Source organism: Aquarana catesbeiana, linkage group LG13 (assembly GCF_042186555.1).
Source record: "Aquarana catesbeiana isolate 2022-GZ linkage group LG13, ASM4218655v1, whole genome shotgun sequence".
Lineage (NCBI taxonomy): Eukaryota > Metazoa > Chordata > Amphibia > Anura > Ranidae > Aquarana > Aquarana catesbeiana.
In genome coordinates this window covers 77,256,713-77,281,817 of record NC_133336.1, presented here as the reverse complement: position 1 = coordinate 77,281,817, position 25,105 = coordinate 77,256,713, and the positions used below count along the sequence as shown (strand labels likewise).

At 41.0% G+C, this 25,105-nt stretch overlaps 1 protein-coding gene across 1 annotated transcript in view; it reads left to right on the top strand.

The window, feature by feature from the left end:
- Nucleotides 1-24,742, top strand: part of EHD4 (EH domain containing 4) — a 79,655-nt gene extending 54,913 nt beyond the window's left edge. Inside the window, exons 4-6 of the mRNA XM_073609622.1 lie at nt 4,919-5,331; nt 17,727-17,891; nt 21,769-24,742. Of these exons, the coding sequence (XP_073465723.1) occupies nt 4,919-5,331; nt 17,727-17,891; nt 21,769-22,305 (1,115 nt within the window). The 3' untranslated portion in view covers nt 22,306-24,742. The remainder of the gene's footprint in view (nt 1-4,918; nt 5,332-17,726; nt 17,892-21,768) is intronic.
- The last annotated feature ends 363 nt before the right edge of the window (nt 24,743-25,105 follow it).

Below are 25,105 nucleotides of genomic sequence, written 5' to 3'. Positions count from 1 at the left end.
ACAGCGTGACCCAATTGAAGGTAGCGAAAGTACATCCATCTAGGAAGTCTATATTTAGAGGAAAAGTCACAAAAGGGTAACAATGCATAATTTCCTTAAGTGTTTTAATCCCGAAACGCGCCCATATCTGAGGATTGGGTATCATTCTAAAATGGGGCAAGGATGGATTACCCCACAATGGATAAAGGGACCACTGGTTGGCATGCTCCTTTTTTCAGCGTCTAGCTTCGCGTTTGTCTTGTGCTTTTTTACATGAAAAAAACATGCGTCTGCTTGCTGCAATCGGGGTCCCATTACCAATGAATTAACAATGACTGGTACTGCCAGTGCAACAAGCATTATTGCATGTTGCGTGTATGTGTGCAAAATCACATGATTTTGCACACATTTACTCACTGCTATAGTGTGAATGCAGCCTAAATAAGACTTATCGTTCCCTATTTCGGGAGGTGTGAGGCCTAGCAGCAAGGCAGGGCTCTCCCCAGTGGCTGGTAAAATAGAAAAGGACTGCGGAAAAGAAGCTGAGAATACAGGGCAGGGCCTGTTTGTGGTCCTGCAAACAACCAACATGGCCCCTTTTTTGAGTTTAAATGCATTGGTTTCTATAAATAGAAAAAGTCAGTTTAAAACATTGTTGCACTTAGTTGAAGTTATTTAAATAATAGAACAGAATATTCTATGCATGGGTTTTGCCACCGTTCCCATTACTGGTAGTTGACCCCTCCCACTATTATTAATGGGTGGTTTATACTGTAACTGACCCATTTACTAAGACCATGTGAAGAGCAGTGTTGTGCCATGTACCCCAAGTCTTAAGAGGGCTCCTTTAGACTAGGGCAGAAACCACTAATCAACATAATCTAAAAAATCATGGACTTTATAGGCACACAATAATTAAAATTATAATTTTTATTAAGCAACATAACTCATAAAAATTAGGTTAAAATACAGATCAGGCTATTGGCAAAAAACTATAGACCAAACCAACCCCACATTAACGATATTGGAGCAAATAATTGCTTGAAGCGTGAGTCAAGGTCACCTGATGTAGCTCAATGTGTTGCGCGAGTGAGCGCTTTCTCAGGAGCTTAAGTCAAATATTATGGAGTATCCACCTTCAGGGCTCAGAAAAGGCCTTCCAAGTAATGGAAAAGAAACTGAGGCTCTAGAATAGTGTCCTCGTCAGTGGCACTTCTGCTTTACTCAGGGAGATCTGAGAGATGACATAATATATTTTATTATGGGTAAAAGCCACCTACTGGGCAATAAAAAAAAAAAAAAAATAAATACATTTAAAAAAAAAAGCCTTAATTACAAAAGTCACTAGGGCTTCAAACCCCCATCCTATATAGGTGTATCATGAGCCCCCACAATAGAGTAAAAAGTAGTATACATATGTGAATGAGATGCTGGTAATCTTCCAAAATGTGCGGCCAGTGGTAACATCAGTAGGATGTGGTATTGTAGTGGTGATGTACCCCCCCCCCCCCCCCCCCAATTAGTTCATAATTGATTTATAAAATTAGTTGTTAATGAAAATAATCAGTTAATTGGTCAGTGATTAGTTGACCAGCATACAAAATGCATTATTTGTTTATGAATCAGGAGATACAGTGCAGCACACAGCTCAGTACACTGTCCATACATGTCAGTAAGTGCCTGAGAACTTGTGAATGTGGTAGGAGCAATGCCTCATGGGACATGTAGTCCTGGGCAAGAGAAGGAATTGATTTAAAGCAGTGTTTGCCAACCTTTAAATCTATATGTTGAAGGTTAAAACCTCAGCTGGGTATTTTATTAGTGTCCTTTTTTATATTATATTGTGATGTATCACCGATTTGGGGTGCAGTTGCAATCACGGTGTTCTTGTTTATGAATATGTATGCTACTTTATGGAATTTGATTGGGGTTGTTTATTTTTAAGAATACGGAATATTAATATTGAAATTATAAATATTATCACTTAAGTGTTAGATACTCTAGAGGTGATTTACTGATGAATATTTACACTTTTTTTTTTTTTTTAGATGTGTGTGTATATGTGTGTATATATGTGTGTGTGTGTGTATATATATATATATATATATATATATATATATATATATATATATATATATATATATATATATATATATATATATATATATATATATATATATATATATATATATATATATATATATATATATATATATATATTTTTATATATTTTATATATTTTATATATTTTATATATTTTATATATTATATATATTATATATTTTATTTTTTTACACTACACACTATGTGTAAGGGTCTGGTGGGCTGGGAGTTGTTTATGTTGATCTACGTATCTATTTTATGCATACTGTGAGATCATTTACATGTCCAGCACTCAGGGTTTTGGGTGGTTATATTTTAGTGTGTGTTTGGCAATTTTTTTTTTTTTTCTTTTACTGGACTTATTTGATATGGGAATACATTGACACAGTGCATGAGTATTTGTTTCTTTATTAATGCATTGCACTTGGTTCCATTGGTTGTGGTAACTTCTACCACATTACCTCTATACATTAGTCTGAATGGGCACTTACTGTTAGTACATTTTTATTTCTGCATAGGTAGAACCGGTATTATGGGCATTCATTACTATTACAGTTCTCAACGGTCACACTTTGCAACCAAAATCCCCCCCCCCCCTCTCCTTTTCTCCTCAATTATTAGGCCCCCTTCACACAGGCACAGTGATCAAGTTCGCCTATCCATTTTTTAGGCGGACCCGATTGGACCATCCATTGCACTCTATGGTGCGGCTGGTGTTAACGTTGACACCTGCCGACATCCAATCCTATCCGTTAAAACAGATGGATTGAGTTCCATATAGCGCATGGGTTCTCAACCTGTGGCCCTCCAGCTGTTGCAAAACTACGAGTCCCATGATGCATTGCAAGGCTAAACGTTACAAGCATGACTCCCAAAGGCGTGATGGGAATTGTAGTTCCACAACAGCTAGAGGGCTGCAGGTTGAGCACCCATGGTCTAGCCATTGACTCTAGCAGATCAGATGGCCGTCGGGTGTAAACGGACAGGCTGTCTGTGTTTTTGCATCCAACTGCCCATAGAGGACAGCGGGTGGTTTCTGTGTCTGTTCTGCATAAGCGGAGCAGACACCGCCAAGCTATCCGCCTGCTCAGCAGGGATCAGTGGGCAGATTGCCTGTTGAGCAGGCGGTGGCGGTGTCTGCCCCATGTAAAAGGGGCCTTACTCTGTTAGCTCTGGTATAGAGGTCTATATAAATAAATGTACTATATTTTGCATTTCTATCTATCTCTCCCTAAATCTGCAGAGCCCATATTATTACATCTCCCAAAGACTAATTTCCAGGGACATTCTTACTCTTTTTTTTAATTCCGTAGCAGGAAAGGCCAAGCTTTTCCCAGTCCCCTTCTTGACCAACAACCCAGACTATCCAACAGGTAATCTCTCAATTCCTCTCCCTGGAACTTCACATCAGGACTAGTCTGGTGAAGGACTTTTGTCCAAGGAAAGCTCCTTACAAGATCTGAAATTTATTTCCATGAATTTGGGATCTGAACTTCCACTCTGGACATGCTTTCAGCTTAGCAACTATCTTAATAAGGAACACAAATGCCCCTTAGGCCCTTGAACCCATTTAAGAAGCTATTCTCCACAGGATCACCAGCCAGACACATGATACTGACCCTTTTATCTCTCCTATTATGTCCACAACTCACAGCACGCCTATATGTCAAATCGCTGGCCATCTTAAAATCGCCTCCATTAGGGACCAGTGGACCATGAGATATCGACATTAACTTAAAAATGCTTCATTAACACCTCTATACAAGAATCAGCCTATAAACTCATTTTGAAGGTGGTACAAATCACTCCAGAAGCTTAAACAAATCTTCCCAGCTACATCCATTGAAAGCTGGAGGAAGTTTGGTGAGGTAGACTGTCTTGTATGAATACCTTTTAATAAATAAATCATTTACAGTTTACACAGTGCTTTATGTTTTGTACATATACTTCTTCTAAAAACTATTGTCTCTTAAGACGGTGCATACCCATTAATGACCTTGTAGCATGTTTTAATCAGGAATGGTTGAGACCATTACACCCCCTTCACCAAAGCTATCTTTAACCGTCCAAACACAACATCTCCTGCTCTGTTACGGTCTTAGCTTCCTGATTGGACACACTCAATGTTGCAATGAAGGACCCAAGTGAAGAGAAATTTGCATGATCACTCACATCCTATGCCTTTGGTTTATTTGTCAGCTTGTGTCACACGGGGGGTTATTTACGAAAGGCAAATCCACTTTGCATTACAAGGGCACTGCAAGTGCCCTTGGAAATGCAGTCGCTTTAAATCTAAGGGGTAGATCTGAAATGAGTGGAAGCTCTGCTGATTTTATCATCCAATCATGTGCAGGCTAAAATGCTGTTTTTTATTTTCCTTGCATGTCCCCCTCGGATCTACAGCGACTTTACTTCCATGTGCACTTTCAGTGCAATTTTTAAGTGCGCTCGCAGTGCAAAGTGGATTTGCCTTTAGTAAATAACCCCCATGGTGTACCTTCCATCTGGTTCTTTTCTCCTTTAAAAAAAAAAAACGAGAAAAAAATGAAAAAGTAATTAAAAAATGTCTGCTTATTATGCACTTGAGCTCATGGGCACAGGTAAAGAATGATCCCAACATGATGGCAAGATTGCATTGTTTCCACTCTGCTGCCATTCTTACAGCCTCAACTCTTGCTCCTTGGCCCTCAGATTCCCAGAGCACTGGATATGATTACTTGGGTCCTACCACTGTGATACTGTAAGTTTCCTTGCTTTGTAAAACAGGGATTTGACAGTCTTCTGGTCTGAAATGAAAAATGCTAGGATGTCTCATTATCATTATTTTTTCCTGTAGGTTATGACTTCTGCCAAGTCTTGCAGTGGTTTGCAGAACGGGTTGACCGGATTATTCTTCTCTTTGATGCCCATAAGCTGGATATATCTGATGAGTTCTCAGAAGCAATTAAAGCCTTTCGGGGTCAAGATGACAAAATTCGTGTGGTGCTCAACAAGGCTGATCAAGTGGATACCCAGCAGCTGATGAGAGTCTATGGCGCCCTCATGTGGTCATTAGGAAAGGTTATTAATACCCCGGAAGTAGTCCGTGTTTACATTGGGTCATTCTGGGCAAAACCTCTGCAGAATACTGAGAACCGGAAACTCTTTGAAATGGAAGCCCAAGATCTTTTCCGGGATATCCAGAGCCTGCCGAAAAATGCTGCTCTCCGAAAACTTAATGACCTAATTAAGAGGGCTCGTCTTGCTAAGGTATGATTATTGTATGTTTTAATTTTGCAGAAATATAGATTTCAGATGTCTGTAATGACTATATCCAAATGACGGGGGTTTATTATTGTATGCACTTTGGATGGGCGTCAAAACCTTTTGCAGGACCTCTGGTAAGGAATGAAGCCTGCTTCAGATGGTGTTCTAATCTTTTATATATTGCAGTTACAAGCTAACCGGCCCTAACAAGCACAAACCACATTTGGATTTAAAGCCTGACATATGCCAAAATATAGTTTGTTTTGGATTGAGCTGGTTAAGGTTTAAAACCTGTTGGGCTTTACTGTCCATCTGTTTCTTAGCTGGAGATACCCCCTCATGTCCAGGATGGACAGGAAGTGGTAGTAAAAACACTACAATTGGGTATGTTGGTACTTCTGACTGTGTTTATATGCCTGTCTAGGCTTTCTGTCCCAGTAACTGCTTCCCCCATCTCTTTTATGCGCACCTCAGGGACAAGAAAAAACATTTTCCTTTTTAAAGTGTAACTCCAGATATCATTTTCAACATTGCTTCCTTACTTTAGCACCTCATCCACTTTTTAAAGTGTTACTAAATTCACAACAGTAAAATAAGTCTGTATATGCAGTGAAGCATTCTTGTTATACTCAGTGGCACTTAAGGGGTTTATCCTCCGCATTGTGTAAAAAGGCTGCTTGATCCTATCTTCCCTGATCCTCCCCTTCCACTGTCCCCATTCTATATGCTGATAGAACAGAGCCTTTGGAGTCACTATGCACACGCCCAGTTTAGTGTGTGTTGCTAGAGAGGTTTTTGTTTCTTGGAAGGGTGTATGATCAGCACAGGGCCATTTAGCACTGTTCAGATGGAGGGTCAGGGGTCCTGCAGCCTCAGAAGACAGTCGGAGGAGAATGAAAACACCCTCCTACAAGCTTTAACAGACACTCCTAGAAGTCACAAGACTGCTCTTACTGCTGATGAGAAAAGCTATTTAGCAGTTTATATTTACTAAAATTAATTAAATTTCTGTGTACTGTGGGGGACCAGATATAGTCAATGCAGGGTACTGGGTTTAGTAACACTTTTAAGTATTTTACAACATATACTGAGCCTCATGTATTGAAGTATGTGACTGACAAATGGTCTCTTGTTTTTTCCTTCTACCAACCAATCGTTTTTTTTCCTTTTCCTAAAGTGTTGCTTTTGCATGCTAGAATGCGTAAGAGAGATCTGGATTGGTTAGGAGAAAAGCACAATCTGTCCTTTATAGCTGAGGCATTTTAGGCTAACAGCCAATCGGGGGGTCCTGCATATCGACAAAATCTCAGTCTTGAGGACTGCTTAACCACTTACCAACCCAGCCAATTCTGACACTTTGCTCCTACATGTAAAAATCATAATTTTTTTGCTAGAAAATTACATAGAACCCCCAAACATTATATATGTTTTTTTAGCAGAGACCCTAGAGAATACAATGGCGGTCATTGCAACTTTTTATCTCGCACGGTATTTGCGCAGCAATTTTTCAAACACTTTTTTTTGGAAAAAAAAAACAGTTTCATGCTTTAAAAAAAAAAACAAAACAGTAAAGTTAGCCCAATTTTTTTACATAATGTGAAAGATGAAGTTGCGCCGAGTAAATAGAAACCTAACATGTCACGCTTCAAAACTGCACACGCTCGTGGAATGGCGCCAAACTTCGGTACTTAAAAATCCCCATAGGCAATGCTTTAAAATTTTTTACTGCTTACATGTTTTGAGTTACAGAGGAGGTCTAAGACTAGATTTATTGCTCTCACTCTAACGTTCGCGGCGACACCTCACATCTGTGGTTTCAACACCGTTTTCATATGTGGGCGGGACTTACGTATGTGTTCACTTCTGCGTGCGAGCACACGGGGACAGGAGCACTTTAAAAAAAAATTTTTTTTTTTAATTGTTAATTTTACTTAAAACATTTTTAATTTGACACTTAAAAAAAAAAAAAAAAAAAAAAATTGATCACTTTTATTCCTATTACAAGGAATGTAAACATCCCTTGTAATAGGAATATGGCATGACAGGTCCTCTTTACAGTGAGATATGGGGTCAATAAGACCCCACATCTCACCACTAGGCTGGGAAGCCTGAAATAAAAGAAATAAAAATAAAACGATCGCCGCTTCCCAGCCGAAGCGGCACCATTTTTTTGAATGCAGAGGCCGGGCGTGACGTCATAACATCGCGCCCGGCCTCCGAACGATCATAGAGACTCCGGCGACCATCTGGTCCACGGGAAATCTCTATGATCGACATCCGGGGCCGGCGGATCCGCTCTCCGATTCACCGATCGCTGAGGTGAGTCGGAGGAAGCACCGGAGGGCGGCGGGAGGGGGGGGGACGTCCCCTCTCGCTGCCCATAAGAACGATCAAGCGGCTGACCCGCCGCTATGATCGTTCTTATGGTGTAGGGAATCGCCAGCTGAAAACGGCAATATCTGAATGATGTCTCTATTTGCAGGCATCATTCAGATATACCCCCACAAACCCAGGACGTCCATGGACGTCCTACGGTCGGCAAATGGTGGTTCTGAACCTGGGGGTTGGGACCCCCTCGTGGGTCAAATGACGATTTGCCAGGGGTCACGGAAATCCTGGGCTGTTCCTGAAGCCCGCACCGCTCTCCCAGCCTTCTCGCGGCCGCCCAGAAGGGCTGTCCCTGGAGCCTGTGGCCGCCCAGCTGGGCTGTTCCTGGAGCCCGTGGCCACTCACTCAGCCTCTTCGCAGCCGCCCATTCAGTTCACAGCATGGCTGGGGGGCAGAGACTTGAGGTCAGCTGACTGGTGAGGAATGTGAAGTGGGAGGGGCTGGAGGAGACCCCATCTCCTGATTTCGGCATAGGTGTCACTGCTATGAGACACCACAAAGCCAGAGACACAGTGATTAACACTACCTGTGTTTTTAGAGTTGCCATTAAAAGTTCCCACTACAGTTCCCAGATCAGCAGATGACCTTTGATCAAAAGCACCTAAGTTGGCTGATCAGAACTCCCCCCAGCACTTCCACTGATCCCAACTCCCCACCATCACTGCCACTCATCCCAACTCCCCGCCAACACTGCCACTCATCCCATCCCCCCCCACCAAGGAGTAAGAGAAGGAATAAAAATAGAGAATACATGGAAGGGAAAGGAAAAGAGGGGGAGGAACAAAGAAAAAAGGAAAGAAAGAATAAGGAAGACATTAGGTTAGAGAGAGATAAAAGGCAAAGAAAGGAGAGCAAAGAGTAGAACATCCTAAAATGTACCATAAGGGGTTTTAATACTGTACAAGTGGAAGGGACTCAGGGAGCGCTTAATGTCTGTGGATTAGGGGCGCAAATTATTTGTCTTGTCTTGGGTGCTGACAACCCACGCTATGAAAATTTTACTGTTAGGGGTCCCCACAACTTGGGAAATTTTATCAAGGGGTTACGGCACTAGAGGGTTGAGAACCACTGGCTTAAAGCGGGGGTTCACCCAAATTTTTAACTTAGTCTTACCCCCTTCAGTTAATTTCATAGATGCTCAAATGCCGCACTTAAAAAAAATTTTATCGCCGTAACTACCTTTTATATTTTAGTTTATAGTGGCACTTCCTGTCTTTCCTCCCATGGGAGTAGGCGTGTTTTTTTGCCTTTCCCCGGCTCCGCACTGTCTCCCGGGAGCTTAGTGTCCGGCTTCCCAAGATTCAGTGCGGAACGCCGTCATGCTTTGGTTGCCATCACAACGGGGTGGGAACTTCTGACGACGCTGCCCGTTGTGATGGTAACCCGGAATTTTACAGCGCCGCTCGCTGTTATCAATGAGCATGCGCGGGAACGAGTGGTGAATGCTGGGAGCACAGCATTCACCGCTTCCCCGAAATAAATGCTTGTGGGCTTCACATGCCCACACGCAAGATGACAACGTCCAGTATCGCGTTTTTTTAATATTAAACCCAAACAGTGAGTATTATATTTGGATTAGCAAAGTTTCTCAATGACCAGAAAAAAAAAAAAGACGATAGGTCGCTGGACTCCCGCTTTAAAACTAATGTGTGTGCTCAGCAGCAGTGTACATTGTACGTTTTTATTTATTTGTGTTCTATTGACCCAAATCTATTCTATAATAGATTCACAAAAATGCATTGTTCATTCCAGAAACCTCTGCATTGCCAAAAATAACACAGCTAGAAGTCAAACATGTAATTGTCTATACAGTTTATTTTGACTAGTAACAATAGTGACTGGTATGATTAGTATGAAATCTGGAAATCTGATATACATCACTAGTTCCTGTCCTTAAGGGAGGTCAGGAGCAGTACCATTAGACATCATTTATAAAATAAATTCCATGAATCCTCTTATTGTGAGATTGCTAGGCAGGGTACCAGCTCATACATAACATTGATCGTTGTTGTTTCCTGTTGTAAACTCTTGTCTGACCTTGAAAACCTGAATAACCTGTTTGGATTGTATATCGTTTTAAGAGTCTTTCCAGAAGGAAACGCCTTGTATTTTCCACCCTGAAGTAGTCACTTCTGTATCCTGTGTTCTCATAATTACATCTGCATTAGTGCACAGGATTACTTTCCTTTTAGAAGGGTCCATTCATTCTTTAAAGTGAACTTGTGCTTTGTATATACTCGGTAAAACAACGGGTTTTAAATGATTAAATTCAGCACAAATTGGGCACTAAAATGGACAGAATGTGTGGGTTGTCTTTTTTGTTTGTGTGTCTTCTGCAGAGGTTATTTGACTTTTGACATACTTTGACCAAAAGCGTTCATTGCGATTTTGTATTATATTGCACTTTCTAGTTGTCTGTCACATTGTGACAAGCATGGTTGCCATTTGTCTTGTCATGCACTGCATTCAGTAGACTTTAATGGGACCAGTAGAGCATTGCACCAGAGAACATGCAAAGCTTTCCATAGGAGATTCAACATAGCAAGGTAGTTGGAATGAGCCCTTTACAAAACCATTAGATTTTAAAACTGGGTTTACACTTAAATCGGACGCGGCTCACAGCAGGGGTCCGCTACATCCCTGTTCTGGGATGAATCGGGCCCTAGTTTTTGCGCAAACCAATCAATATACACTTATTGGGATTTTTTTTACCAAACATTTGTAGCAGAATACATATTGGCCTAAGTTGAAGAAATTTAGAAATGATTTTTCTTTTTTTTTTATAGTGCACAAAATATTTTTTTTTTATTTGGGTACAGCGTTGTAGGTCTGCGCAATTGTCGGTTAAAGTAATGCAGTGCCATATCTCAAAAACTGGCCTGGTCATGAGGAGAGGTAAATCTTCCAGTGGTTAAGGTAGAAAACCATTGACTCCTGCTCCTGACCATTACAGCCAGTGAGGAGGGAGTGGGGTACGAAACCAAGCCCCACCGTCTGTCTCAAAGAGCTGGCTTGGGAGTGAGCCTGCATGAGTGCCCGCATAGCAAGTGGCTTGCTATGGGGGCACTTAGCAGGAGGGAGGAGCGCCAGCGGGGGACCCCAGAAGAGGATTGGGGCTGCTCTGTGCAAAACAATTGCACAGAGCAGGTAAGTATGACATGTTTGTTATTTCTTCAAAGATATATATTTTTCCCTTTTTGCAACCACTTTAAACTGTTCATACAATGTATGTGCCTTCAGTTCAAAATGCTGCAAAATATGGCTGCTGTGATTTAGCCCTCACAATGTATGTTAAGGAGACTGATAAGCAGACAAGTGTCTATGATTAGGACTGTGGCCTCTTTGTTTCCATAGTGCTGGAGAAACAATATCTATGGCATGCAGTCACGTCTGTGTTCCTATCAGGAATACCTTTCATGCTGTCACTTGTCATTTCGATCGGAGCACATTATAATTCTCAATGATGAACTTTTAGCATCGGTGTTCTTTCAACAGAATGTGAAAAATTTCTCTTCATATCGCTTCCAGTCATGAGACCTTTGAATGTGGCTTTTCTGCTGGCAAAGGAAACCTGTGCTGCAAGAGATATGGTGGTTAACCTCCTTCAGAAAACAATAGCTGTCAGACCGTTCTGCTAATCCAATGACTTCATTGCTTTCTGAGTCTTGGAGCCTGAACAAGCTTGCAGACAAGGAGCTCTAGCTTAAAGGGCTGCCTACTTGAAAGTATTAAAATGGTTGTAAAGCCTAAACTTTTTTTTTTTTTTTTTATCTTCATGCATTCCTTGCATGAAGGTAAAAAATGTTTAGGTGTCAGCATCCCCCCCTCACCCCCACCTCCCTTTTACTTACCTGAGCCCTCATCCAGTGATGTGCACGCCTGTAGCTCTTCTCTCCCCTCACTTCTGGGTCTTACCGGGGGCATCGGGAGCCATCGGCTCCCAGTACTGTGATGAGGGCACAGGGGGCGGGGTAGCATCTTGCTGTCTGTGTCAGTGGATGCAGCAGTGGGGCTCGGGTGCGAGCACGCATGAGTGCCCCCTTGGGAAGGGGCTTCCTGTGGGGGCACTGGACAGAGGGGAGGGGTCAGGAGCGCCAGCAGGGGACCTGTGAAGAGGAGGTTTGTGGCCGCTCTGCAATTCCATTGCACAGAGCAGGTAAGTATAGACATGTTTGTTTGGAAAAAAGGTCATTTTTTTTTTTCCCCCAATCGCTTTAAAGGCAGAAATGGTAGGACAAATTGAATTGAGAAGGTTCCGAATGGCAGCTTTAGTATTTATTTCCTTTAGCTGGCTACTTAGAAGATCATGGCACAGTTCACAAGATTGCAGCCCAGGCAGCAATCGAGTAAACACACAAAATGGGATCTCTTTGGCCTCATGCACACAGGACACTTTGCAAACTCTTCTAGAAGCCTTCCCTCCTGGCAGCAGCGCTTTGGCAGAAAAAAAAAGCCTGACGCTTGTTAGTGTCTAAAGCTTTTTACAGGGTTTTAGGCGCGTTTACAGACTTGGGTGCTAATTCATTTAATTGGCCAGAACAATAATTCATTTGTTCTGGCCATTGAAATGAATTTGTGGTTAGAGTTTAGAGGCAGGACAAAAACAAACGCCTAATGCCTCTAGAAGCAGATGCAAAAACGTCCATTCTGCTTGAGGCCTTCTGCATAATGAACATTTTTTCAGCTCCTCCTAGTAAGTTTTTTTTTTTTTATTTATTTTTTTTTTCTTCTGTAAAAGTCTGTCACTAAACAATCCTCTAATTTATGATCAAAGTAATGTAATGTGCATCTATGCCTTATTAGTAAAATAACATCATGACAGGATACAAGTGCAAACACATTTCACACCAATAGGTGCTTACTTGATTGGTAATTGGTGTGAAATGGGTTAGAATTCTCATTTGTGTTTGTATCCTGTCATACTATTATTTTGTAATGTTTTGGACGGGCACTCGGCAATCCAGCAGAGACGGGTAGACCAACCTGAAGCAGCCCTTTTTTCTTTGGACTGTGCGTTCAGGATCTCTACCTGAAATGGTAGCAGGATGGATCTCCTGACTTCACACCCCCATGTAGGTGTGCATTTGTATAATGGCAGGAGGATCATCCTGAATGGTCTTGCATGCTTGGGGCATTTCTCTCAATTCATATATTGGCACTTTCCTTTCAAAAAAGGTTTTTACCATTTCCAACACCAGACTTTGTGCCTAAATGAAACTTCAAATAAAATGGTTCCCTGAAGAGACTAAACTTTTTATAAATCCCTTCTGCCCCTACGGCTGAATGCTGCTCTGATGAAGAGGATTCACCGTCTGTAGTCTGTTCAGAAACCAGCACTCCAGGAGTGTCGATCTGTTGGTCTTCTGCTGTACTCGCTCTGTTTTGAAGGGAACTAGTTTGACATTTTACTTGCATAACATGGTTACTTTCAAAAATAAATTGGCATGAAAGGATGTTAGCATGGTGGTAATAATAAAGCATGGAGAGTCTACAAAATAGACCGCAATGTATACTGTTAGGCTTAATGTACATGGGACGCTGAGGTAACCTCCTCTGAACAAATTTTTTGACAGCTTGAAACCGGCATTTAAAAACGCCCGTTTTTCCGCGTTTGCATGCCGCGTTTAGCGGCGTTTTGCATCTAGGAGCGTCTATTTAAGATAACGTCATAGGACCCACCCAAAGCCCCAAAAAAGTAGTATTATTTAACTATTTCAGCCATTCTGTGAGACGAGTTAGTAGCAGCAGTGTACTTGTATCTACCTCAATTTTGGTGCTTTTACTATGGATCTCATAATGAGCATATGTGAGGAAAAAAATGCAAATTTTTTAATATATTTAATTTTTAAATTGCAATTGATGAGTATACTTTTTGTTAATTTTTTTTTTTTTTTTTTTTAATAAGCTGTATATATAATTTCATTTTTTTAAATTTTATTTGGTCTTTTTTATGCAAAATTTAATTGCAATATTTTTAAAATATTTTTAATTAACCCTAACCGAAAACCCTAACTTGTTCTTTAAGGGGAAAACCCTAACCCTAATGGGAAACCCTAACCTTAAATTTCATGCATCTGGTTGAAATCGACAACATATAGGTCATATTCCAATTCTGCTTTGGCTAACAGCAATGCTAGTGGTGTATTGAATTGGATCATGGGCTCATTAGGGGTATATAAATGGTCTATGAAGCATAGAAAGCTATTTCAAGTTTTTTTTTAATTTTTTTTTTTTTTTTTTTTTAAAGTTTTTTTGTAATGTAAAAAAATAGGGCATCTGTAAAAACTCTTCTAAACAAAAATGCGGCTAAACGCTGTTACCGCGTTTAGCGGCGGAAACTTTGGCGTCTGAACTAATTTTGTTGCCTTCAAAAAAAGCCTATAAATGCAACTGCCTAAAAACAACATTAAACGAACCTGTGTACATGTACACATAAGATAACATTGGATGAGTTCAGGGGCAGCTGAAAAAAGCAGCCGACTGACTGCCTCTGAACGTCCGTTTACAAGCAGCAGTGTACATGAGGCCTTGGGGACTCTCCTATGTGAGGCAAAAATAATTGTATCTATATATTTATACTGTATTTTACTATCTGTACAGTTTTGGGGGTAAAGCTTTGTAGCTATGAAACATGATCTGCCATTATTTTGTTCTTATCAGAAGTATTCTGTTTAGTAATCTGACGGCATGCTGTAAAAGATGGACTTTTGGATCTAAAATGGCTACACTTTTTTAGGTATCCCCCACCCCCCCAAAAAAAAAAAAAAATTGGCAAGAGATAAACAAACTTAAGCTAGCCAATTCATAAGGGCTGACTCAAACCAAAGTGATTTTTATTTTTTCCTATGTTGTTTTAAATATATAAGTATTGGATACAATCAATCGGTAATCCTTGCAGCTATACTTTTACAAATGGGTGCAAAAATTACATTTGCTCAGTTCTTCTCTTTGAGGGGGTTATTTTCAGCGATTTCTACTTGTACTCTATTCTCCAGCAAAGTCTTTCTTGCTGTTAGAGCACCACCATGTGGTTATTTTGAAGAACACATACCATGGACTGGATACAGGTTCTCTGTATGTACTGTATATGTCATCAGTCCTTAGCATGCATACAGGGTGGGCACTATTTTAAAACAAGTTATGCTTTGGTTATGTGTTTAGTAATTCCCTAGTAAGAGACCAGAAGCATACAGTTGTGCTCATAAGTTTACATACCCTGGCAGAATTTATGATTTCTTGGCCATTTTTCAGAGAATATGAATAACACACAAACTTTTCTTTCACTCATGGTTAGTGTTTGGCTGAAGCCATTTATTATCAATCAACTGTGTTTACTCCTTTTTTTTTTTTTTTTTTTTTTTTCAGAACGGCCCAAATGACCCTGATCAAAAGTTTACATACCCCAGTTCTTCATACCTTGTATTACCCCCTTTAGCATCAATGACAGCTTGAAGTCTTTTGTGGTATTTGTGGATGAGGCTCTTTATCTTCTCAGATGGTAAAGCTGCCCATTCCTCTTGGCAAAAAGCCTCCAGTTCCTGTAAATTCTTGGGCTGTCTTGCATGAACTGCACGTTTGAGATCTCCCCAGAGTGGCTCAATGATATTGAGGTCAGGAGACTGAGATGGCCAAAAAACAAAGAAACAAGAGAGCGCACCAGCCTAGCGCATTATCCTTGGCAAATTTTAATAAATTAAAAACAAGGTAAAAAGCTACTCACAAAAGTCGCAGGTAAAATAGCATATCAAACGCACAAAGGCAATAGTTCCAGTGGTAGGCAGCTATCCAGGTCCCAGGAGGGAGGCACACGGACCGCCGCTGGCTTACGCGTTTCGAAGGTTTGACCTTCTTCCTCAGAGCCTGAGATGGCCACTCCAGGATCTTCACTTTATTCTGCTGTAGCCAATGGCAGGTTGACTTCAGCTACTTTTGCAAATATGCCTATAGCCACACTAAGGAACATATGCAAAATGTGGTCCCTTACCAGTCTCCCTAACAGAGCTCCCATCTTGGAATGTATATATTAACCACTTCTCGACCGGTGCATGACTATGTACGTCGGCAGAATGGCACGGCTGGGCAAATGGGCGTACAGGTACGTCCCTTTGCATTTGCTGCCATGCCATCGCGCGCCGGCCGGGCGCTCCGTGAGTCGGGTCGCGGGTCCCGCGGACTCGATCGCCGCAGGGATACCCGCGATCGCTTCACGGAGGGGACAAACGGGGAGATGCTGATGTAAACAGCATCTCCCCGTTCTGCCTAGTGACAGTGTCACTGATCTCTGCTCCCTGTCATCGGGAGCAGAGATCAGTGAAGTGTCACAGCAAGCCCATCCCCCCCTACAGTTAGTAACACTCCCTAGTACTGACTTAACCCCTCCCCGCCCCCTAGTGGTTAACCCCTTCACTGCCAGTGTCATTTACACAGGAATCGGTGCATTTTTATAGCGCTGATTGCTGTATAAATGACAATGGTCTCAAAAATGTGTCAAATGTCCGATGTGTCCGCCATAATGTCGCAGTCACAATAAAAATCGCTGATCGCCGCCATTACTAGTAAATAAAAAAAATGATTAATAAAAATGCCATAAAACTATCCCCTATTTTGTAAACGCTATAACTTTTGCGCAAACCAATCAATAAACGCCTATTGCGATTTTTTTTTTTTTCTTTTTTTTTTTTTTTTTTCCCCAAAAATATGTAGAATAATACGGATCGGCCTAAACTGAGGGAAAAAAATGTTTTTTTGTTTATTTTTGGGGATACCGGTATTTATTATAGCAAAATGTAAAAAATAATGCATTTTGTTTATAGGGCAAAAATTTAAAAAATCGCAGAGGTGATCAAATACCACCAAAAGAAAGCTTTATTTGTGGGGAAAAACGGACGTCAATTTTGTTTGGGAGCCACGTTGTACGACCGCGCAATTGTCAGTTAAAGCGACGCAGTGCCGAATCGCAAAAAGTGCTCTGGTCAGGAAGGGGGTAAAATCTTCCGGGGCTGAAGTGGTTAATGAATACATTGATGCCTTTTTACTAAAGGTGCAGAGACACGCCAGAAGCCCAGACTCGCACAACAATGGCTAAAGGCTTCCAGTGTGTATCTGCACTAAATCCAGCAAGGAAAGTGAAAAATGCATTTATTCAGATCAACTTATACCGAAGTAAAGTGCTCATGGGCAGAGCAATTCACAGAATACAATTTTAAAGGAGCTCTATGGTCACATCATATACTTTCATTTTATAACCTCAGCATTGTAATAGCAATGCAAACAATGGTTATTTTTTACAATACAAAAAAGGCTTACTTGAAAAATCTCCTTTCGCGTTGAGTGCTGCTTGTCTGCTGGCAATCTTTTTCCACAATTTCCAGGATTCCCTGTATGCTTTGCAGCTTTTCCTCTGCTGCTTACTCCTAATTTTTAGGGACTACATATCGTATGGTACCTTGCTGCCTGCAAGTAATAATTTCTGTACTCACTCCGCTTTCTGACTCTCCTACTCACCTCAATAGTTCAGAAGGCAGGCTCTGAAATATGTGACGCAGCAGTACCTACTCACAGGGCATAGTGAATACATATGGAATTCAAGGAAATAAATGTGTGGGGGATTTTTCAGTAGGTTAACCAACTAATTAATAGGAGTAGGTTTAAAAAAATTAAAATTCAATGTGGAAATATGTGATTTGAACTGTTAACCATATATACCTTTTTAAATGTACCCAGCACTTACTAGCTAGTCGACACAAAAACAAATTCTAAACCGTTTTTTAACAATTTGAGTTAAAAAACAAAAAAAATCCCAGCTCTTTGTTGCATGCATTTGCAAATATAGGGAAAGCCGCACTGCTGCACCAAGGCATCTCTATGTGGCATGGTAGATTTACCCCTTCACTTATATAGCATGGTAGGTCCTGCCCCCACATTTTTATATGTGGATAGAAGTTTCATTTTTAATTGCACAGTTTTTATATATTTTTTTTAATTTTGTGCTTTTGTTTTGTCTTTAAAAGGTGCATGCTTATATCATCAGTCACCTAAAGAGAGAAATGCCGGCCATGTTTGGAAAAGATGCAAAGAAGAAGGAGCTCATTAACACATTGCCCGACATCTTCCACCAAATTCAGAGAGAACATCAGATTTCCCCTGGGGACTTTCCTGATGTCAAGCGAATGCAGGTAGGTACTAGCTCTCTTTACTCTGCGGGGGTTTGGAAATTAAAAAAAATAAATAAAATAAATTCTTGTCCAATATGCTAAATCCGGAGTCCCAGTCTATTTGTCCCTCGTGACAATCTGTTTGTCCTGATTTAATACGTGTGTGTGTGTGTGTGTGTGTGTATATATTAGTGTAGCGCTAGTTAAAGTACAAAGATTTTGAATTGCGAGTAATGTATAGACCAAACAATCGCTCATAACAGCATATACCGCAGATAATACTATGAAAAACTCTAATAGGCATCTATTGCATAAAAAAGGATTCTAGAAACAGATGAAAGTCCCAAAAAGATGGTAGTGTTATACACCACGTGGATAACTGGTTGAGAGAAGTGACACCGATATATTGGGTCCCCCGCGTAGAAGCAATGCAGGCTTACCGGAACCGTTGGACTCAAAGAAACATACGTCCCATGAGTCAGTAATGCTTGTATTGCCAACAGACAATGAAGTGGGGTCTCCCAGTGAAACGATATGGAATCCAGGTACTGTCTAGGACTCTAGGCAAAGCTCTTCCATATGTAATTTCGTTACTCCAGGTAATATCGCCCAATCAGCTCATGTCAATTATCTTTGTGGGTTGGACTAGCAGGGATGGCTCAGAGTACATTAGTAATCTCCTGAGGAAGCCCTCCTCCCCTCCTGAAGACTCCTGGGATGTATGAGATCATTTGCCTAGGCATGGAAACCAGGAAGCAACTGTATCACACAAGACACGAAGCATGGTAGGTCTGAACAAAAGGTTGTTCAGATACAGTTGCTTCCTGGTTTCCATACCTAGGCAAATGATCTCATACATCCCAGGAGTCTTCAGGAGGGGAGGAGGGCTTCCTCTGGAGGTAACTTATGTACTCTGAGTCATCCCTGCTGCCCGAATGCTTCCATCTGCAAGGCAAACCCAGGGCTAAATGTTAAAAAAAATAAAATAAAAACTACTTGCCCCGCGCCCAGAACGTCTGCTGCTGTTATGACCGTTTATTTGGTCTGGAGGCCTGATGAACAGCCTCTCCTGCAACATGCTGCTGTTATGACCGTTTATTTGGTCTGGAGGCCTGATGAACAGCCTCTCCTGCAACATGCTTCATGCATTGACAAAACCCCAAATGATCAGTGATTTTTATATAATCCAAAAACCTGTCATGCACAAAACTGTCTGCTTTTTACTTTTAAAAAAAAAAACAAATTACAAATAAAGGACAACTACCGTGTTTTTATTTATTTATTTTTTTAACCAGGGTGGGGGGAAGGGGGCAAACATTCTCTGGGGCAGTTTGTGATGGGATATTGACGGAGCCAGTCCTCTGCACTGTAATGTAAAGGGGCAATGTGACATAAAGTGAATTGCTCTGTAATGATTACAGTGCAGTCCCCTTTACATTACAATGCCCCTAGCAATCGCAGCCCCCCCCCCCCTCTTTACAATGCCCCTTGCAGTCACCACCCCCCCCCCCCTTTCTCTCTAATCAGTGCCCCCTCTTACTCTCTGCCTCTCCTGCACAGTCCTACCTTTGGCAGGGCAGAGGCAGGATTCAGCCGGTGTCCTCTCCAGGGTTTCCCGCCACACCGACCATGTCATCCTATTAGCAGAGCAGTGAGCGGGAGGAGCTGCAGATCTGGATCATATTAACAAGCGGGTAATTACCCACTTGTTAATATGAAAAGACTCTCTGTGCAAATCTCCAGCTCCTTCCTCCCCCTGCTCTGCTGATAGGATGACATTGTTGGCGAAGCAGGAGAGCCGGGAGAGAAGACACAGTGATGGCGGGAGGTGAACAGTGACCACAGTCTGTGATAGTTCTGTCCGGTCTGCGGTCACTTCTTATCTCCTGGGACCCCAGCTATTGTTAGGACATGCGGCCTGGCAGCTCTGGCCCACCGGGAAAATGCCTGGTATGGCCTAGTTGGGACTGTTACTGTTCTGCGCTTGTAAGTCTATTCTCCTTAAAAGGAAATCCCCTCAGGCTCCTACATCTGATTTCTGGAAGTCCATAATTAATAACATGGTACCACTGTATAAATATAAACTTATGAGTCTAGAGGATGCCCTAATAAATTTTACAAGGCCTGGGATATTAGGACTGAACCTGAGGAGACAGTGGCTTCCATCCCCATGTCCCCCTAGCACTTCTGATAGTATTTTCTTGGGAGTGGTTATGGCTCATTTCAGAGCGCTGTAGGATCAATCCTCTTTGTATATTATGTATGGTGCCTTCAGTCAAGCAAATCTATCTATCTATCTATCTATCTATCTATCTATCTATCTATCTATCTATCTATCTATCTATCTATCTATCTATCTATCTATCTATCTATCTATCTATCTATCTATCTATCTATCTATCTATCTATCTATCTATCTATCTACAGTGGATATAAAAAGTATACGCACCCCTGTTAAAATGTCAACTTCTTCCACTTTATTAATATGACCTATAAATGGTACAACTAAATTGAAAAACAAACTGAATTCTTTTAAGGAGTGGAAGTAAAAATAAAAAACAAAAATAATGTGGTTGCATAAGTGTGCACACCCTCTTATAACTGGGGATGTGGGTGTGTTCAGAATTAAGCACATCAATCAATCACATCCAAACTCATGTTAAATAGGAGTCGGTAAACACCAGCCATCATTTTAAAGTGCCTCTGATTAACCCCAAATAAATTTCAGCTGTTCTAGTAGGTCTTTCCCGACATTTTCTTAGTCACATCCCACAGCATAAGCCATGGTCCGCAAGAGAGCTTCCAAAGCATCAGAGAGATCTCATTGTTAAAAAGGTATCGGTCAGGAGAAGGGTACAAAAGAATATAAATCTATAAGAGCCCTTGCACACTGGGGCGGGGGGCGGCGTCAGCGGTAAAACGCCGCTATTATTAGGGCGAGAAAGGGTTAAATACCACCGCAAAGCGCCTCTGCAGAGGCGCTTTGCCGGCGGTATAGCCGCGCCGTCCCATTGATTTCAATGGGCAGGAGCGGTAAAGGAGCGGTATACACACCGCTCCGAAGATGCTGCTAGCAGGACTTTTTTTACCGTCCTGCCAGCGCATCGCTCCAGTGTGCAAGCCCTCAGGGCTTGCACACTGGAATGAAAGTAGCGGCACTTTCGGGGCGGTTTGCAGGCGCTATTATTAGCACAATAGTGCCTGCAAACCGCCCCAGTGTGCAAGGGCTCTTAATAAATATATAGCGACTAAGAAAATGTTGGGAAAGACCTACTAGAACAGCTGAACTTTATTTGGGGTTAATCAGAGGCACTTTAAAATGATGGCTGGTGTTTACCGACTCCTATTTAACATGAGTTTGGATGCGATTGATGTGCTTAATTCTGAATACACCCACATCCCCAGTTATAAGTTATGTGCACACTTATGCAACCACATTATTTTTGTGTTTTATTTTTACTTCCACTATATATATATATATATATATATATATATATATATATATATATATATATATATATATATATATATATATATATATATATATATATATATATATATATATATATATATATATATATATGTATATATAATAATAAAATTATTATTACATTATAACATTTTTTTTTTTTTTTTTTTTTTTTTTTTTTTTTTTCTTTCCTCAGTTTTCAGTTTTGTTGTTCAACTGAGTTGTACAGTTTATAGGTCACATTAAAGGTGTAAAAAGTTGAAATGATTTATCTTTGTCTGTCTCGTTTTTTTACATTACAGAAACCTGACATTTTAACAGGGGTGTGTAGACTTTTTATATCCACTGTATTTCTGTCTATCATCTAAAAAATGTAAATGGGTTTGGGGAAAGAGTATCTAAATACCATTGTTTGTTTATCATCCACAGCAACAGCTGGAGTTATATGATTTTTCAAAGTTTCACGCTCTGAAGCCCAAGCTGATTGATTCTGTAGACCACATGCTAGCCAACAAAATAGCTCCTCTGATGAATATGATTCGGGAGGAAGAGAGCAGTATGCCAACACAGCTGGTGCATGGAGGAGCTTTTGAGGGTACCAATGAGGGCCCCTTTGGCCAAGGTTATGGAGAAGGAGCTGGTGAGGGTGTTGGAGAAGAAGAATGGGTGGTGGCCAGAGATAAACCGGTTTACGATGAAATCTTCTATACTCTCTCTCCGATAAATGGCAAGATCTCTGGAATTAATGCCAAGAAAGAGATGGTAAGCTCAAAGCTGCCAAATAGCGTTCTGGGAAAAATCTGGAAGTTGGCTGATAATGATCAGGATGGAATGTTGGATGAAGAGGAATTTGCCTTGGCGAAGCATCTTATTAAGATTAAACTGGAGGGCTACGAGTTGCCCAATGACCTACCTCCTCACCTCGTACCTCCATCTCAGAGGAAGCCAGTCCACAACTCTGAGTGAAAAGCCCTACAATGGGAGAGGAACCATAACATTTTGGCACCTGGCGAACTCGACTATCTAGAGAAGAGATTCAGGGTGTCTTTACAGCATAGTCTCAATGTTTTATTATGTACACTGAAGAATGTGTCCCTTCTGTACTCTTCTTCTAAATCATATATTTTATTTAAAAAGATAGAATGTGTCTTCTGAGATTGCAGAATGTGAGCAATGCCATCTTTTGGTTTATAAACCATTAAGTTAAAATGTTATTTAAATACAGTACATACTGTATAATTAGACCTACAATTGTAAGGAAATGCTGAGTGAATAAAATGAGTTTGCTCCCATTATTTAAACACACATGAATGGAAATGCTTGGTAGAACAATGTGCTGAGTGCAGTAACCCATGGTAGCTAGACTGCAAGCGCCCTTTTCCTAACCTGTAAAGAAACCTGAGTGGTTGCTATGGATTACTGCTGATCTTTGCCTTTTAACACTTGTGCTTCAAACACAGAATAAAATGGAACTCCAGGTAAATTGCTTGATGGAAAGCTGGAATAGAAACCTGTGAATGGTAAAGGAATTGTAATTCTGTTCACACACCTGTGTCACCCTCCCACAGGCAGGGAGACTGCTCTACAGCGTCCTGGTCAGCTTTATTGGAGCCTGGGTCCTCCCTGCACATTGGACAGATTCTGATTTATAATCGCAGAAACATTTCTAACACTTGGCATTTACACAGTCGTCCATCCCAAGTGTGTCACGACTCGAAATGCTCAATCCGATGCTGCCTTCCTCAAGTGGGGAAATGCCAGATAAAACTGTAAAAAGACACAGGAGGGCACAAATGCCTAATGCATTACCGCTAACAACTTTTTTGTTAAAGCGGAGCTCCACCCTAAAGTGGAACTTCCGCTCATCGGATTCCTCTCCCCCTTTGGTGCCACAATTGGCACCTTTCAGAGGGAGGGGGGTGCAGATACCTGTATAATACAGGTATTTGCACCCACTTCCGGGAATAGCTAGCCACAGATGCCCGCAACCCCCCCCCCCCCATTGTGTTGTGGGAACTGTGTATATCCCAGAACACAACAGGGACCAATGAAGGCGCGCAGTGCGACTTTCGCATGCGTAGTAGGGAACCGGGCAGTGAAGCCGCAACGCTTCACTTCCTGATTCCCTGACCGAGGATGGCGGCAGGGGCAGCTGAGAACCGATCGATTGCTCGTCATCTGCTGCCGATATCGCGGGCACCCTGGACAGGTAAGTGTCCATTTATTAAGTCAGCAGCTGCAGTATTTGTAGCTGCTGGCTTTTAATAATAATTTTTTTTTTTTTTTTTTTTAAGGTGGACCTCCTCTTTAAATACAAAAGCCCAAAATAAACTCAAACATAAGGAACAAGCATTTCAAAACACGACAGCTTTAGAGGCTATGCATTATTCGCTGTTGTTGGAAGGCTGATGCGTTTTGGGTGACATGCCTCTTTACTCAGAGCCCTGCACTGAGGAAGGGGGCATGTCCCCCAAAATGTGTCCAGCCTTCCAACCGCAGCAAATATGGCATCGCCTAAAGCCGTTGTGTTTTGAAACCCTTTTTCCTTCTCGTGTTTGTGGCTTCTGTATTTCATAAAACTTGGTGGTGGTAATGCACTAGGTGTTTGCGCCCTCCTGTGTCTTTTTACAGATTCTGATTCATAGCGCATAGAAGTGAGACAGGAACCTGAAAACAACTAGAAAAGTGTGGTGTCGCCTGCCTGGTATACAGTGTGAAAGAGGTGTGAGTATCACAATACTTGCTTTTGCATGTAAAATAGTCTGTGTACATGTATTTCAACTGTTTGCTAAGAGTTCTGTTTTAGAACCCATTCTCAGATCTGAGCTGAGAATGTTGGAGTTGTAACAAATTTCAAAGTATGTGCTTTGTCCTTGGTAACAAAAGTGCAAACACCCTCTGTACAGTATATTTTCTCAGCTCAAGCTTCTTTATTTGTGCAAAAATTGGGCCATTCCTGTTGTAACCTCTAGGTGGCATCCTGGTTTATGCTAGCCCATGTAGATGTTAAAAAAATAAATAAAATAAAACTGCAAGATTTTTTTTATTAATATATTAGATCAGTGTATATAGAGACAATGTATTAAAGGAATTATTAAAAAATTAATAGTATTTTTAAATGTTGATGGCTGTTGTGAAGTAAAGAATAACTGGAACATCCTAAATTGAAGATGGGACCAGCCTTATTGTATACATATATTTTTCTGTATGTAAATCTTTTACAGTCCTGCACTAAACACTGCTTTTTATGAGTTTAAACATTTTTTTTAACTTGTACTGTATCTAATATAAATATATAATGCATATATATATTCATGCCATCTGCACACCTGAAATTCCTAATTTGATCAAGTGTTTTGGGTTTTTTTTTCCATATAGAAAATAAAATATGTGTTTTTGCTAATTTAGTGTAATCAGTGTTTTTTTTTTTTTTAATTGTTTTTACCTGTGAAAACTTTTTTCCCTTTTCAAACAACACACGTACAATGTGCAAGATGCAGCTAACCTCGCTAATCTTTCACTAGTCTGAGAATGATAGTATGAAATTCCTAAACTGACCACAGATGAGTAGTATATAATCCCTTTTTTTTTTTTTCTCATTCAGCCAGCCAGTGGGCTGAGTGGAGAGGGAAAAAAAAAGCGTATTCCTCCATCCACCAACCACCCCCAACCAGGACATTGCATTCTGCCAGTGGGATGCAGCGTTCTCAGTGAACACTGATCAGCAGCTGCAGTCGCTGCTCAACAAAAGGTTTCCAACTTTGTT